A 13,490-nucleotide genomic window follows, 5' to 3' on the forward strand; every position below is an offset into this window, starting at 1 on the left:
TGCGACCGCATCGAAATCCAATATACCTTTTTGTGGACGGCCTTGCCCCCAGCTGTTTTGTGAGCTTTCTCTGAATGTAAAAGACCAAGGATCGATGGAGGCTGAACACCCGTGCAAAAATTGTGAAGGGAATCTCTTCGCCTATGTCGGGTCACTCACCTTCATACCAGCACTCGCAATGTTAACCACCTATTGATAAGATGATATTTCGAGTGGCGCTACAACCTGCATCGGTGTGCTCGAGAGATAGGAGCTGAGGTCTAGAAAACGCCTTGTAGTTGCAACTTCCAATGACATTCCCTCATTTAGTCTAATCACCAGTAGCGCCTACTTATCTAGCTCAATCCCCAACGGCTACTCCTCAAATGATCAGCTGTGTGATTCTAACTGTGGTTGCAGATGTCTTGGAAAAAGCGAGAGTGGCGTCAATCGAGCATATGCTGACACGGCTCAGATTGATGGTCAGTGCGAGACGCCTTGAGGCATTTGGGCAAAACACCGGCCTTCTTTCCCGCCCCATGGTGGTCAGCTAATCTTGATGCAAGAGGTAGCCAATTGCGAGCCGTCAGTATCAATCTCACTACCTGGCCAGATAGGGCCAGGCCAGCAGCGGTAAAGCCTCCAACGACGATAACACAGCTAGCTATATGGCCCCCAAACAAATGCTGCGTCGGTATCATGAGATGATTGCAGTCGCCGGAAAATGGTGAGTGGTGCGAGCCGCAAGGCTGTGGGTGTAGTGTCCTCCTATCTTACTGGCAATGCGCACACATGTACGTCTCAGCCTTCAAGCTTTCAGCCTCGTCCGAAAAATCCAGGTATCCGCCAGTGCCCACTTCTCGATGTTGAAACATGGTTGCCATCTTCATCCCATAATTGTATGAACAACCCATCTTGCGCTTCCGCCACCCATACGTTGTATAGTCCGATTCTGCAAGTTCCCTGCTGCTAAGGACCATGCCGCCACACCAACGAACCGATGACCGCTTTCCCCGCCCATCAACGCAGCCTATATCAGTTGACTTCATTGAAAACCGACAGACAGAGTTCCGCAATGCCCAAGGCGAGCTACCATGCGAGTTTGACGCAAGCCGTCAAAAATTTGTACCTCGTCCGATGGCCTGGGGCACAGCGCTGGAAGACTATGAACAAGAATTGAAGGAAAGCAAACTAAGAGTAGTGGCGACGAAAGAGAGCTTTGCGAACGCTCTCTCAGCCCTAAAGAAGAAGAAGTCCAAAGACAAGAAAATAGCAAGCTTCGATCCGGATTCGTGTCACGACTGGAACGAGATCACTGAGCTCATACATGTTGTGGTAAAGGAGTACCATAGGGATGATACAGCATGGGGACAGATACGCGTCGCGTTCAGATGCGTTGGGGCTAACGCGAAGTCCATACAGTCTTTTGTGGGCCTCTTACCTGATGGAGAGTACAAGACTCTCTGCGGAGGGCTGACATTAATCTTAACGGTTGGTAATTTCCAATCAATCATTACAGATATTGGGAACTGACAGCTGCGGGAGGCTATGACAGAACACTCTGAAGTCCGTGAAAGGATGGCTGATCTGCTGCGAGAAGTCCCCGAAATCGTGAATCAGTGCGAGCAGTACCAGACGCTCTATCCAGGACGTAACACCATACAACTGTGCGTGAATGACATCTACATTAATCTCCTCATAGCTCTCGAGGCGATCCTCGAGTGGTACAAACAATCTTCCTGGAGTAAGTCGGCTCTACCCGTACCACAAACTTCATGGAACTTTATAGTCAGAGTATGGATCTATACTGACATTGTAGAACACGTCAAGGATAGTTTGTTGAAGAACAATAATTATGGATATAAAATTGACCAGTGCCTTAAAAACATCCGCGAGTCTAAGAGTCGCTTCATGGAAGAGACCCAGTTGTACCAGGCTTGGTCTCAGCAAGCTATACTTTCTACTACACTCGCAAACAATACCCAATCCCGAGAGATCAACTCGAACGTTCTCGGCCTTGGTGGACGCATTGGTGAAGTCCAATCGACTCTTCAAGAGGTGAAAGCGTATGGGAGAGGGCTGAACGCGCTTAAAGACTCTCTCGATGACGCGATCAAGAATGCTGCATGTGAGCCCGCAGTCTCTCTAGACGAATCTCAATCCGTGACGCTAATCTAACAAAGGGAATGGCGATATAAAGAGATTTGCTGAAGACTGGATGCAGGAACGCTTGGATGCCGCAAATGACAGTAAGTCCAGAGTCTTCTAAGGTATGCCGGAAGCTGACTTGCGCTTAGAGCAAAGAATACTCGAACTCGAAGAGCAGGTTGCCAAGGCAACTATCACACCAGTGCAACTTATGAAGGAGCTAAAACTGAACCAGGCTAAACATACACATGTACCGGAAGTTTCTATAGTACTCAAGCATGGACTGAACAGCCCTGCGAAATTTCAGAATCGCGCTGGCTGGGTGGGCAAAACCACCGAATTTCGGAATTGGCTGGGAGGGCCAGACAAATCCCAGATGCTGTGTATCCAAGGCCACGATGAGTTCGAAAAGACGTCGCCATTGAGCTTCCTCATATCACTTCTCTACGAAAAACTGGAAACGGCGCCCCGCACGCTGGTCCTCCCTTTCTTTTGTGGACGAAGTACTGTGAGTTCCGGACCAGCGCTCATGGTAAGAGCATTGTTCGTCCAACTTCTTGCGCTGTGTGATAAGCATGGACACACTGGCGAAAGAGGGCGCCCTCTGCTCTCTTTTCTTGGGTTGGACGACATGGCAAGAATGAAGGATCTTTGCTACGAGACATACGCAGAAGCGGTCGCACAACTGCTCAGAGGGCTGCGGAAGGCTTATAGCGCGATGTTCATCCTTATCGATGCCGTTGAGTTTTACGACTTTGAGTGGGAGGATGAAATGGATGATTTTGTGAAGAACATGAGGAAGTTGGTGAGATGGTTCAACAAGTCCGAGGATGGAACGTCTGGTAGCGTTTTAAGGGTACTTGTAACGGCATCCTCATGGTCGAAGCGCTTTTCGTCTCCTCCGAGATCGCTAGTCGTGCTTGATGTGCCTGAATATATAGATGGGTCTCTAGACGGGTTCGAGAGATTTACATAGATGTACGAGTCATCCCTTCATATCTAGTTCAGTTGGTAGCCTTACGCCTGTGCTACGGTTTCATTATTTCTTTCTGTTCCTCGTTAATTGTCGCACAGCCCTGCTCCGACTCGAGTGTGATACTGACATTATTTCCGGCGACCACAATACGTGTGAGAATACACGTCGTCGTCCAATACATCAACGATAATGAGATCCCTGATAGCTTCTTTTGGAACGCTCGTTCTTTCAAGTGACACTCGGTGTGGGTGTTGTCGCATGAATTTTGGAATTAAAAGCCAAGAGCGAAGGGTACACCTTCACCCCTCTTCAATTTCCACCACTCCATAAATATGAGGCGATTTGTCTCTTTTATTCACCTCCAGACATTCGACAGTTGTCTCCCAGTCTGCTTCCAAATCGTCTTCATCAAGAGAAAGGGGGTAAGCTGCCTCATCTGGTACGGTCCTGTCTTTCTTCAATTGTATTGTGATTGTGGTCCGATCGAGTATGTTCTTGCGCTGCTTTACAGCCTGTTGCTGGAAGGCCTTATAAAAAGCTTCACCATGTGCGTTCAAATCTAACCAAATATTCAAAGTAGTCGCGTCCCATAAGAGGCTCAATCTCATTCTATCGGCAGCTTGATTGGGATCGGAATCATGGACATGGGTTGTCGGAGCGTTGTTTGATCGGAGAGGCTGTGGATGCTCGATATGTGCATCCAGGACTGTAGGGGCTGGTGAAGGCTGGTGACTTCCCATAGCTCTTACGTACGACTGCTGCCGGGCTATGAAGGGCTCTACCAAGTGATGTGGATGGTGTTGCTCCTCTCGACGGTGAACAGGACTTGCGCGGGTGGATCCGTCATAAGTCATTGCCGAACGGTGGAAGGATACTGAAGGTGGTGTTGGCGCGTGAGGGCGCAGCTCTTGCTTGTATTCTTGGAAACTTGGAGATTGTCGAGCGCGCGGCTGCGGGACAATGGTAGGCTGATATGCTGGCACAAGTATGCATCTAATCAGCCAAAGGGCATAGCTTGGTCATGGCTGCAATTTGTATACATACTTGGACTGTCTTCACCTGAATCCTCGTAACCAAGATACATGTCTATGTCGAGCACTTCCTTAGGCACCACGTAAAACATGGTGCTGTGTGTCGAGTTCGAATGGGGTCGGCGCCATGTTAGATCAATAGAACAGGAGACAGGCACCAGTTGAATTCCCCCTGATGCGTGATGTGGCACTTCGACCTGGGGCACTTCGCCCGAGCTCAAGTTGAAGGAGTCATCTAGGTTCCGCTTGCCAACGTCGTCTCGTATCAGGCTGTACTTGATCGGTGCGGACTTCATTCGGAATTTTTGGTCTACAACTTTAGTTCCAATGAGTGTAGGAAGCAGAATGTATTCTCCCGATGCACTTTCTTCCCTAGTGGAGTGCGATGTCACCGACGATGCTGTTCCAGGAGGGCTGAATGGATACGTTGTTGAAGAAAGGCTTCGCGTCGGTCTTTGGCGGGGTTTCAGTGTAATGCGAGCCATGTGAAGGTGACGAAACAAGCGGTGGACATATGATATTCAATCTGTTGGCAGGAGGACTAAGAGCCTCAGACTGCTTCGGTCTTGATTGTAAAATATATGAAGTTACTTCTTGGAGGACCTTCTCCTGTTCTACGCAGCACCTAGTAAGAATGTCCGCGGCCTGTTTTGGGCTATCGTCGACCAGCTCCGTGACTAGTTGATGTATACGATAGCGATCCATGATGCGGAGTCAAAGTGATCGTACTGCATGTGAGTGGGGCTTACTCACGTCGCACGAACGGGGTTTGGACGGCTGCGGAGGGCAGCGCTAGCCAAGGCGCATTCGAGCAATGTAGCTCATGTTGGCCGTGGCGTGAGGAGGTAAAGAGGGGGCGATCCTACAGAGCGCATAGCATGTATCACGAGCTTGACGGCAAGGCAGACGGTGATGGGGGCGCAGGCCGAAGATTTGCGCATAAACCAAGAAGCGCTTATCCATCTATCAACGTTCACGGTAGTTTTTCGCTTGGCGATACGCTTTGCCCTTCCGAGTTGACCGGAGCTACATGTCGATACAGGGCTGTAAGAACATCACTCAGCAAACCTAGGGCAGCCATATGCAGCCCGCAGCACACCGGTCGTGGCGTCTTCCTACCCCGCCCGGCTGATCAGATGCTTGTCCCAATCACGGCTTCACAGCCTCCTTTCATCGTAAGTGCTGAGTACGGTCAACTCCATAGGTAGACTCGTCCCAGTCGATGTTATCCAAAGGGATGTTTGACGCACCATCAGACATGTCGTCAATGACTACTCTTAGCAGTATCTCGAAGACAAGTCAAGTCATGGCGGTAGCCAGCCGAAACGTCTCCAGCGGCAACTCCGTTCAAATCAACGGCCCGGTGGCAGACAAAATCTATAATGTTAACATGTAAGTCGAACCCCACTGCGACTGACTGAACACACCCCTAACGTATACATATACAAGCCATAACCTAGTTATAGAATGTCACCACGGCTGGGATACAAACATTGTTCCATCTAGGAACGAATCAGCATTACCGACTATGTACACAGGAAAGACGCTGAACGTACGCAAAGTGCCGAAGACTCCATCTTTGTCGAAAGTGTCCGCGAGATTTGCTGCACAAATGCCAGTATGCAGCAACCGGCGCGACTTGGTGCAGGGTGGCGGCTGATAACAATCAGAAAAGCGCTTTGGATCGATCTGTCTTGCGAGGACAAAACTTGACTTTGAACTCCAGTACGAGTGACAGCCGTCGCGTGGTTCGCGCCATATTTCGACTCGATGTTCCGAACAACTTTATCGCACAAAGAATTGTCCACAAGCTGGGCCTTGTAGTATGCAAAGATCCCCGGTTCACGATGGAGGTCAGCTCAGCTGATATCCACCTTCTGCCCACGGATGACTACGTGGATCTTGCTTGTTACTCGCTTGAACGGAAAAGCGACTTTATCATATATCGCTTCTACGTTGTGAAGCATGATCGATTCGATCTTCTCTTCGGTGCTGGCTCAATCATATCTGGCGAAGGGAAGTAGGACGGCAACTCGATCTGCGCGCGACCAATATCTTCTTCCCATCCCGGATCCTAGTAGGATGTGGCGTCGAGCGCAAGTACTGTCAGCCTAGGACCACACCTTTCAAAAAGGTGTTTTCCCTATTGGACGCCAGTAGCAGCGTGAACTTGTGTTTTTCTAAGGTGCATTTACGGCTGCAGGTCGCTTCGCGATGGCGAATCAGTGGCTGCGATCTCGCATGCATGCTGCGAACTTGTCACCGGACCAACCGCAATCACAGTCGATTCATAGTCGACGCTGCGCCCCAAAAGACGCTTCGGGTCAGTCCAGCTGGGGATAAGTGTGGTCTCACGCCCTTCAAGCTGTCAGCGCAACCTCTGACACTTGTTCCCGCATTCAACAACATCACAATTCATACGCTTGAACCATGGTAAGTCCCCCTTCTTCTTGATGTGCAGCTAAGCTGAATTACAGCAATAGGCTGAAGTGTTGGCTGTCTTCGCTGCGATCCAAGCTACCACTCAACTCGTGGAGCAAGCCTTCCGAATTGTTGATCGGCTCCGCAAGGCGCATAGTCGCCAGAAAGCTCTTGCTGATGTCTTGAATCGACACCGTGGCGAACTAGAGAGTATCAAGGCCATCATCGGTATCATAGACGATGAGGAAGATCTGCAAATCCCGACTGTCGCTACAGAGCTAGTCCGACTGCAAGGCGTTCAAAACAAGCTGGCTGCATTGCTTGAGACCCTGGATCCGAAGATGACAAGCAAAATGAACCAGATTGCACGCCAGCTCGTGTATGGCTCCGCAGATGAGAAGAAGCTGAGTGCCATCATGGATGAGCTAGTCCAAGTGAAGACCATGCTTGTATTGCGGATCCAAGTCGCCCACGTTGGAGTGATACGCACCATAGGGAAAGAAGCCGTGGTCAATGCGGAAGCTATACAGCGAATCGATGAGTATCTGAGGGAACACGTCCATAACTGTGAGGGCCTCCGGATTGCGAGATTACTGAAAGGTCGACGTCCGTCAAGTAAGTCCTCAGCTGACAGTATCTCGCTGACGCCAACTGACTATGGTAGATGATGGCACTGTGCCGTTGACCCTTGCGGACCTTAAAGCTCTCAACAACGAAGGCAATGGCGAGGGCGAAGATAGCGGAGACGAGACGCTCGTTGATGATTCTGAGACGTCGCCACGAGATTTCCCGGTCAGGACCGAGCGCATCATCACACGCAACGTAGTGCGCAATCAGGCTCTTCAGATCAATGCTGCGCTCGAAAAGGACATGTGGAAAGACGTGAATCGTCTCAAGATCCAGGATAATTTAGCTGAGGACCAGAGTCTGCAGGTCAACTACGCCATCTCACAAGAGATACTATCCATGTTTCTCGAGCGACAGGATAAGAACATAGCAGCGCCGCAACAAAAACAAGTAAGCGCGCGCGTCAAGAGCGCGTCGTAAGGGTATAGGTCGAGCGAAAAGCTCAAACTAGGTGGCTGCACGCTCTTACCGATGATGGTACGGCGAAACTTGTTTCTGATGAGCTCTACCATAAACGCCAAAGCCTGCTCCGACAGTATACAGTAAGTTATGATCTATAGTGTGTTAATGCAAAGTACACCGTATACCTTCAGGATCTCTCCTGGGCGAAGGTGCATGTTGGAAGAAGCGAACTTCTCCGTAGAATGCAACATGTCAGTAATCAATAAATTTTTTCTCCACACGTTGCCATGTCAGAATGCAGTCAGTTGATCTCTGACTGTGGATAGTCGACGTGCGCGCGAAAGAACGTATGGAATCGTGGTGGCCAGATGGTGACGCGACTTGTGAGAGCGTGCGGCTCTGTGGCTCTGTGGCTCCTTCCTCCGGTGTATCGGTCTAACCTTAATCCGAGAAGCTTCCAGTGCCCGTCACCACCCAGGTGTAACACCAAAGCTAACGCCTACGCCATCACTATCTCGCCCACAACCCTTCGCCTGTCGTCTCTGTTGCCGCTTACTACACAACCCCAGAAGATTCAACTTCTGCCCTAATCACCCGCACCATCCCAAACACCGCCGCCGGCGCCCGCCACAGCCATGGCGCTCGATACCTTCTTCCACAACAAGATCGAGACGATGAAGCTCGAGATTATACAGGGACAGGCCAAGCTACGACGACTCGAAGCCCAGCGCAACGATTACAACTCAAGAGTACGGTTATTGCGAGAAGAGCTCGGCCTTCTGCAGCAGCCGGGATCCTATGTCGGTGAAGTAGTAAAGGTCATGGGTACCAAGAAGGTGCTCGTAAAGGTTCACCCTGAAGGCAAATACGGTACGTATTGCTCTACCCAGAGGCAGAACCACGACTAATCAAGACAGTCGTCGATGTCGCGGACAGCGTCGATATCAGCAAACTCACCGCCGGCAAGCGCGTCACCCTACTCAGCGACTCGTACAAGCTTGAGAAGCTACTTCCCTCGTCTGTCGATCCCCTCGTCTCCCTAATGATGGTCGAGAAGGTGCCCGACAGCACATACGACATGATTGGTGGTTTGGACCAGCAGATCAAGGAGATCAAGGAAGTCATCGAGTTAGGTCTACAACATCCCGAGCTTTTCGAATCCCTCGGTATCGCTCAGCCCAAGGGTGTTTTGCTATACGGTCCGCCTGGTACAGGAAAGACACTGCTAGCGCGTGCCGTCGCACATCACGCTGACTGCAAGTTCATTCGGGTGTCTGGTAGCGAGTTGGTGCAAAAGTACATTGGTGAAGGTAGTCGCATGGTCCGAGAGCTCTTCGTTATGGCACGAGAACACGCACCCAGCATCATCTTCATGGACGAAATCGACAGCATTGGGTCAAGTCGAGTGGAGGGAAGCTCAGGTGGTGATTCTGAAGTGCAGCGAACCATGTTGGAGCTGCTGAACCAGCTGGACGGTTTCGAGCCGACCAAGAACATCAAGATTATCATGGCGACCAACCGACTGGACATTTTAGACCCCGCCCTTCTACGACCCGGACGTATCGACCGAAAGATCGAGTTCCCACCGCCAACCGTCGAGGCGCGTGCCGACATTCTGCGCATTCACTCTAGAAGCATGAACTTGACGCGTGGTATCAACCTGACAAAGGTTGCGGAGAAGATGAACGGATGTTCAGGAGCTGAGTTGAAGGGTGTGTGCACCGAGGCCGGCATGTACGCGCTCAGAGAGAGGAGAGTGCACGTAACACAGGAGGACTTTGACCTGGCCACTGCAAAGGTGCTGAACAAGCACGACGACAAGGCAACCAGTTTGAGCAAGCTGTGGAAGTAGACCATGGTTTGCCGTCTTGCTATTGCACTGGCTTGCATTACGCATTGCTGGTACTTACACAGAGATTATGTACACCAGATATAGGGTCATAGACTCTTGGTATAAACAAATAATGACTACCAAATTTCAAGCTTCTCCCTCTTGGTAAACGTGGATCCCACATAGTCATCTTAGGCTTGACGGCACGTCATACTAGCGCCGCGGGACTCCGTTACCGAACTTAGGTCTCCCACTCCCACACCATCTCGCATGCACTGCAGATCTTGACCATCTGGATGTTGCTTATCGCATAGCATAACGTATCAGACCCCGGTATAGGCTTCGACAACGGCTTGTGTTTTCTTATCGCCAACGTGAAATTAGAAACAGGAATATAGTACAGCCATGGCGCCCCCCAGAATGTACCCCGCGCGTGGTCACAGTACCGCCCGCATGCATGGTATTGCGTGAGCGGGAAGGCCGATTGCGCGACAAGGAACAATGAAAGTCGTCACACTAAACATGCAGTTTCCAAACCACTGGCTCAAGCATATACCATTTCCGTTGAAGATCTCCCATTCACTAGGTTTCTTAGCGTCGCTAATGCTCACTGCACTCGCCACCAGTTCGCTTGTATTAACCTAGTCGTCTGTGTTGACTTTGATCTAGTTTGACCTGCGCTCTCACTCACTTGTTACTCTCAGGATCGGTTCCACAAAACAAATAGGAACCATGACCGCCTCAGCAAGGAAGATCGATGAACCTTACGGTACCAAGGAGCCTTCAGCACAAACTGTTGCAAGAGATGGGGAAGCGCCTGTGAGCGTCCTGGAAGATGGGTCCCTGGATCCTGTGTACGAAGCTAAGGCGAAGATACTGAACAAGGCAATTCAGGATATTGGTATGGGAAGGTATCAGTGGCAGGTAAGCGTTAATTCCAGCAGTGCTCGATTATGTTGGATCGACACACTATACATCGGAAACATCCAGTCGACACCCACAAGTTGTTTATATCTAGTGTTGTCCAATCGACTAATGACTCCTAGCTCTTCATCGTCATCGGCTTCGGATGGGCAATGGACAACCTCTGGCCCATTGTAACATCATTGATCTTCACACCCGTGGCCAACGAGTTCAGTCCTACAAGGCCACCCCTCCTCTCTTTGTCCCAAAACATTGGGCTTCTCTTCGGCGCAGTATTTTGGGGCTTCGGATGTGACATCTTCGGCAGGAGATGGGCTTTCAACCTCACCATCGGTATCACGGCTGTCTTCGGTATGATAGCGGCAAGCAGTCCGAACTTTGCTGCCATTGGCACTTTCGCTGCTTTGTGGTCTGTTGGCGTAGGCGGAAACTTGCCCGTGGACTCCGCTATCTTTCTGGAATTTCTCCCTGGATCCCACCAGTACCTGTTGACGATCCTTTCGATCCACTGGGCTCTTGCGCAGGTTTTTGCTACTCTTGTGGCATGGCCACTGCTTGGAAACCTCACCTGTCAGCAAACGGACACTAACTGTACGAGGAGACAGAACATGGGATGGCGATACTTTATGATTGTCAGTATTATTCCACATGCTCTCAGCGGTAATCGCTAACTCACTTTCAAGGTCATGGGAGGTGTTGCGCTGATGATGTTCATTGGACGCTTCGTCTTCTTCACGATCTTCGAGTCGCCCAAGTTCCTCATGGGCAAAGGCAACGACTCAGAAGCCGTCCGTATTGTTCATGAAGTTGCCCGCCGCAACGGCAAAGCTTCATCTCTAACTCTTGAGGAGCTGGAAGCTTGCAACAACTACGCGCTGCCTGGTACTGCCCAGCAAAACAGCACTGCCACCGCAGCGGTCAAGCGCAACCTTCAGAAGCTGGACAGCTCCCACGTCAGGGCTCTTTTCGCTACAAAGAAATTAGCTTTCTCAACTAGCACAATCACTTTAGTCTGGGCGTTCATCGGGCTCGGTTACCCACTTTATAACGCATACCTACCCTATATTCAAGCCACACGTGGCGTTGACTTTGGCGATGGCTCAACTTACATAACCTATCGCAACAGTCTCATCATCGCCGTCCTCGGAGTCCCAGGATGTATCCTTGGTGGTCTGCTCGTCGAGGCGCCTTATATTGGTCGCAAAGGCACCCTATCCCTATCCACAGTGCTGACCGGTGTATTCCTCCTATGCTCTACAACGGCACTAAATTCCAACAGCCTCCTTGGATGGAACTGTGCTTACAACTTCATGAGCAATATCATGTACGCAGTCTTGTACGCATACACTCCCGAAATCTTCCCAACAAAGGATCGCGGTACAGGAAATGCTATCACAGCGAGCGCGAACAGAGTCTTTGGTATCATGGCGCCTATTGTTGCCATGTTTGCGGATTTGGAAACCAGTGCGCCGGTTTACGTGAGTGGGGCATTGTTCATCGCTGCGGGATTGTTAGTGCTTATATTACCTTTTGAGAGTAGAGGGAAGGCGAGTATGTAGACGAGAGTTTCTATAAAGAGTTCGGAACGTGTAGGGTGCGTCGAATGAACTAATTCCTTCGGTTTGTATGAACCGAGAAGTGACGCGATGATTGGGTGTCATCTTGCGGTACCACGAAAGCATCCAAAAAATGAACCAGGTTTGGACAGCAAGCCAATATTTCAAGTCTTCCACTGCTCGTGTCTATCTAGAGTAGCATTCTGATGAATTGACGTGCATTTTCTGCTATAGTTAATGACCCCCAAGTTGCTCTCTAGCAACCTATGGACTGCTCGAATGGTAAGAAGCTGACTAATATGACGTATACCCCTCCAACGTGAGCATAACTTTTCAAATGCCCAGCTCACATTTCCAAACATCCAATCAACAATCAAAATGAGCCAATCAAAAGAGATGGTTGTTATACTTACGGGTGCTTCCAGAGGTACGTGTGTGCGTGTAACAAACTCAAAGCATCTATTCCCATCCTAGTCGAAGCATTACAATTCGAGTTTCCTTCTTGTCTTTTAGATCACGGAAGCAGTACAAAAACCAGCACGTTGCAACGAGTTCTCCGTATATATTAGAAGGAAGCTATTGTGACAGTTTGTGAGTCATCTCCTACTAACCCGTGCATGCAGGAATCGGTCAAGCAATCGCCCACCACCTCCTCTCCCGCAACCACAAGTTAGTCCTTGTCTCACGAACCCAGTCAGCCCTCGACGCCCTGCGCTCGCAATATAGATCCGACAAAGTTGCAGTACTTGCTGGCGACATGTCCGACGCTTCACTACCTGAAAAGGCTGTGGCTTTGGCAAATGAGAAATGGGGACGTCTTGACTCATTGATCATCAATCACGGGAGCTTGGATCCGGTGAAGAAGGTGGTCGATAGTACTGCTGAGGAGTGGAGGAAGGCATTCGATGTCAATGTTTTTAGCGCTGTGGGGTTGGTGAGTATTCCCCCTAGATTCCTCAGATTATCTCGTTCATTTTTTTTTTCCTTCGTCTTATCTCCCGAAATGGAAGATGGGAGTATACGTGGAGACAGACCACTTCCTAACTTCCATGCCCCCTCCATCTATTTCCACACTTCAACTAACCACCCGAATCCCCGCTAGATCCAAGCAGCCCTCCCTTCTCTGCGCAAAACTCAGGGCCGTATCCTCCTGACCTCGAGTGGCGCGGCAACCTCTGCATACCAAGGCTGGGGCTGCTACGGCGCCGGAAAGGCCGTCTTGAACCACCTAGCCCTCACCCTCTCAGTCGAAGAGCCTTCTGTAACAACAATTTCCATCCGACCAGGCGTTGTAGACACGGAGATGCAGCGGGAGATCCGAGAAGTTCATCACGAGCGGATGAGCGAGAATGATAGGGAGAAGTTCAGTGGACTGAAGAGTAGTGGAGGGCTTTTGAAGCCGGAGCAACCGGGTTATGTTATTGCGAGACTGGCGGTTGGAGGTGAAGAGGTCAAGGGTTTCAACGGCAAATTTTTGAGCTGGAATGATGAGAGTCTAGACAAGTTTCAAGAGGACTAAGATAAGATGAGTATTAGTCATGTCATTTCATGGTCGTTATCATAGGAAAGCATCTATCTACATGTACGCCGTGATC

The 13,490-nt window shown here is 50.2% G+C and overlaps 5 protein-coding genes across 5 annotated transcripts; all 5 read left to right on the top strand.

Moving 5' to 3' along the window:
- Positions 1–957: 957 nt before the first annotated feature.
- Positions 958–3,103, top strand: ALTATR162_LOCUS1390 (uncharacterized protein; the record flags this gene model as incomplete). Its single annotated transcript, XM_043308986.1, has 4 exons — positions 958–1,470; positions 1,516–2,107; positions 2,163–2,228; positions 2,277–3,103. The coding sequence occupies 4 exons, from the start codon at positions 958–960 to the stop codon at positions 3,101–3,103; spliced, it is 1,998 nt and encodes a 665-aa protein (XP_043164921.1).
- A 2,289-nt stretch (positions 3,104–5,392) lies between these two features.
- On the top strand, positions 5,393–6,158 carry ALTATR162_LOCUS1391 (uncharacterized protein; the record flags this gene model as incomplete). Its single annotated transcript, XM_043308987.1, has 3 exons — positions 5,393–5,526; positions 5,584–5,752; positions 5,805–6,158. 3 exons carry the CDS (start codon positions 5,393–5,395, stop codon positions 6,156–6,158), a joined length of 657 nt encoding a protein of 218 aa, XP_043164922.1.
- Positions 6,159–6,564: 406 nt separating this feature from the next.
- On the top strand, positions 6,565–7,602 carry ALTATR162_LOCUS1392 (uncharacterized protein; the record flags this gene model as incomplete). The annotated part of the gene is made up of 3 exons (XM_043308988.1): positions 6,565–6,567; positions 6,618–7,170; positions 7,220–7,602. The coding sequence occupies 3 exons, from the start codon at positions 6,565–6,567 to the stop codon at positions 7,600–7,602; spliced, it is 939 nt and encodes a 312-aa protein (XP_043164923.1).
- Positions 7,603–8,219: 617 nt separating this feature from the next.
- ALTATR162_LOCUS1393 (uncharacterized protein) lies at positions 8,220–9,436 on the top strand (the record flags this gene model as incomplete). The annotated part of the gene is made up of 2 exons (XM_043308989.1): positions 8,220–8,454; positions 8,502–9,436. The coding sequence occupies 2 exons, from the start codon at positions 8,220–8,222 to the stop codon at positions 9,434–9,436; spliced, it is 1,170 nt and encodes a 389-aa protein (XP_043164924.1).
- Positions 9,437–10,147: 711 nt separating this feature from the next.
- ALTATR162_LOCUS1394 (uncharacterized protein) lies at positions 10,148–13,414 on the top strand (the record flags this gene model as incomplete). The annotated part of the gene is made up of 5 exons (XM_043308990.1): positions 10,148–10,339; positions 10,462–10,971; positions 11,023–11,817; positions 12,590–12,829; positions 12,998–13,414. 5 exons carry the CDS (start codon positions 10,148–10,150, stop codon positions 13,412–13,414), a joined length of 2,154 nt encoding a protein of 717 aa, XP_043164925.1.
- Between the last annotated feature and the right edge of the window lie 76 nt (positions 13,415–13,490).

Source organism: Alternaria atra, assembly GCF_907166805.1.
Source record: "Alternaria atra isolate CS162 genome assembly, contig: 21, whole genome shotgun sequence".
Taxonomy (NCBI): Eukaryota; Fungi; Ascomycota; class Dothideomycetes; order Pleosporales; family Pleosporaceae; genus Alternaria; species Alternaria atra.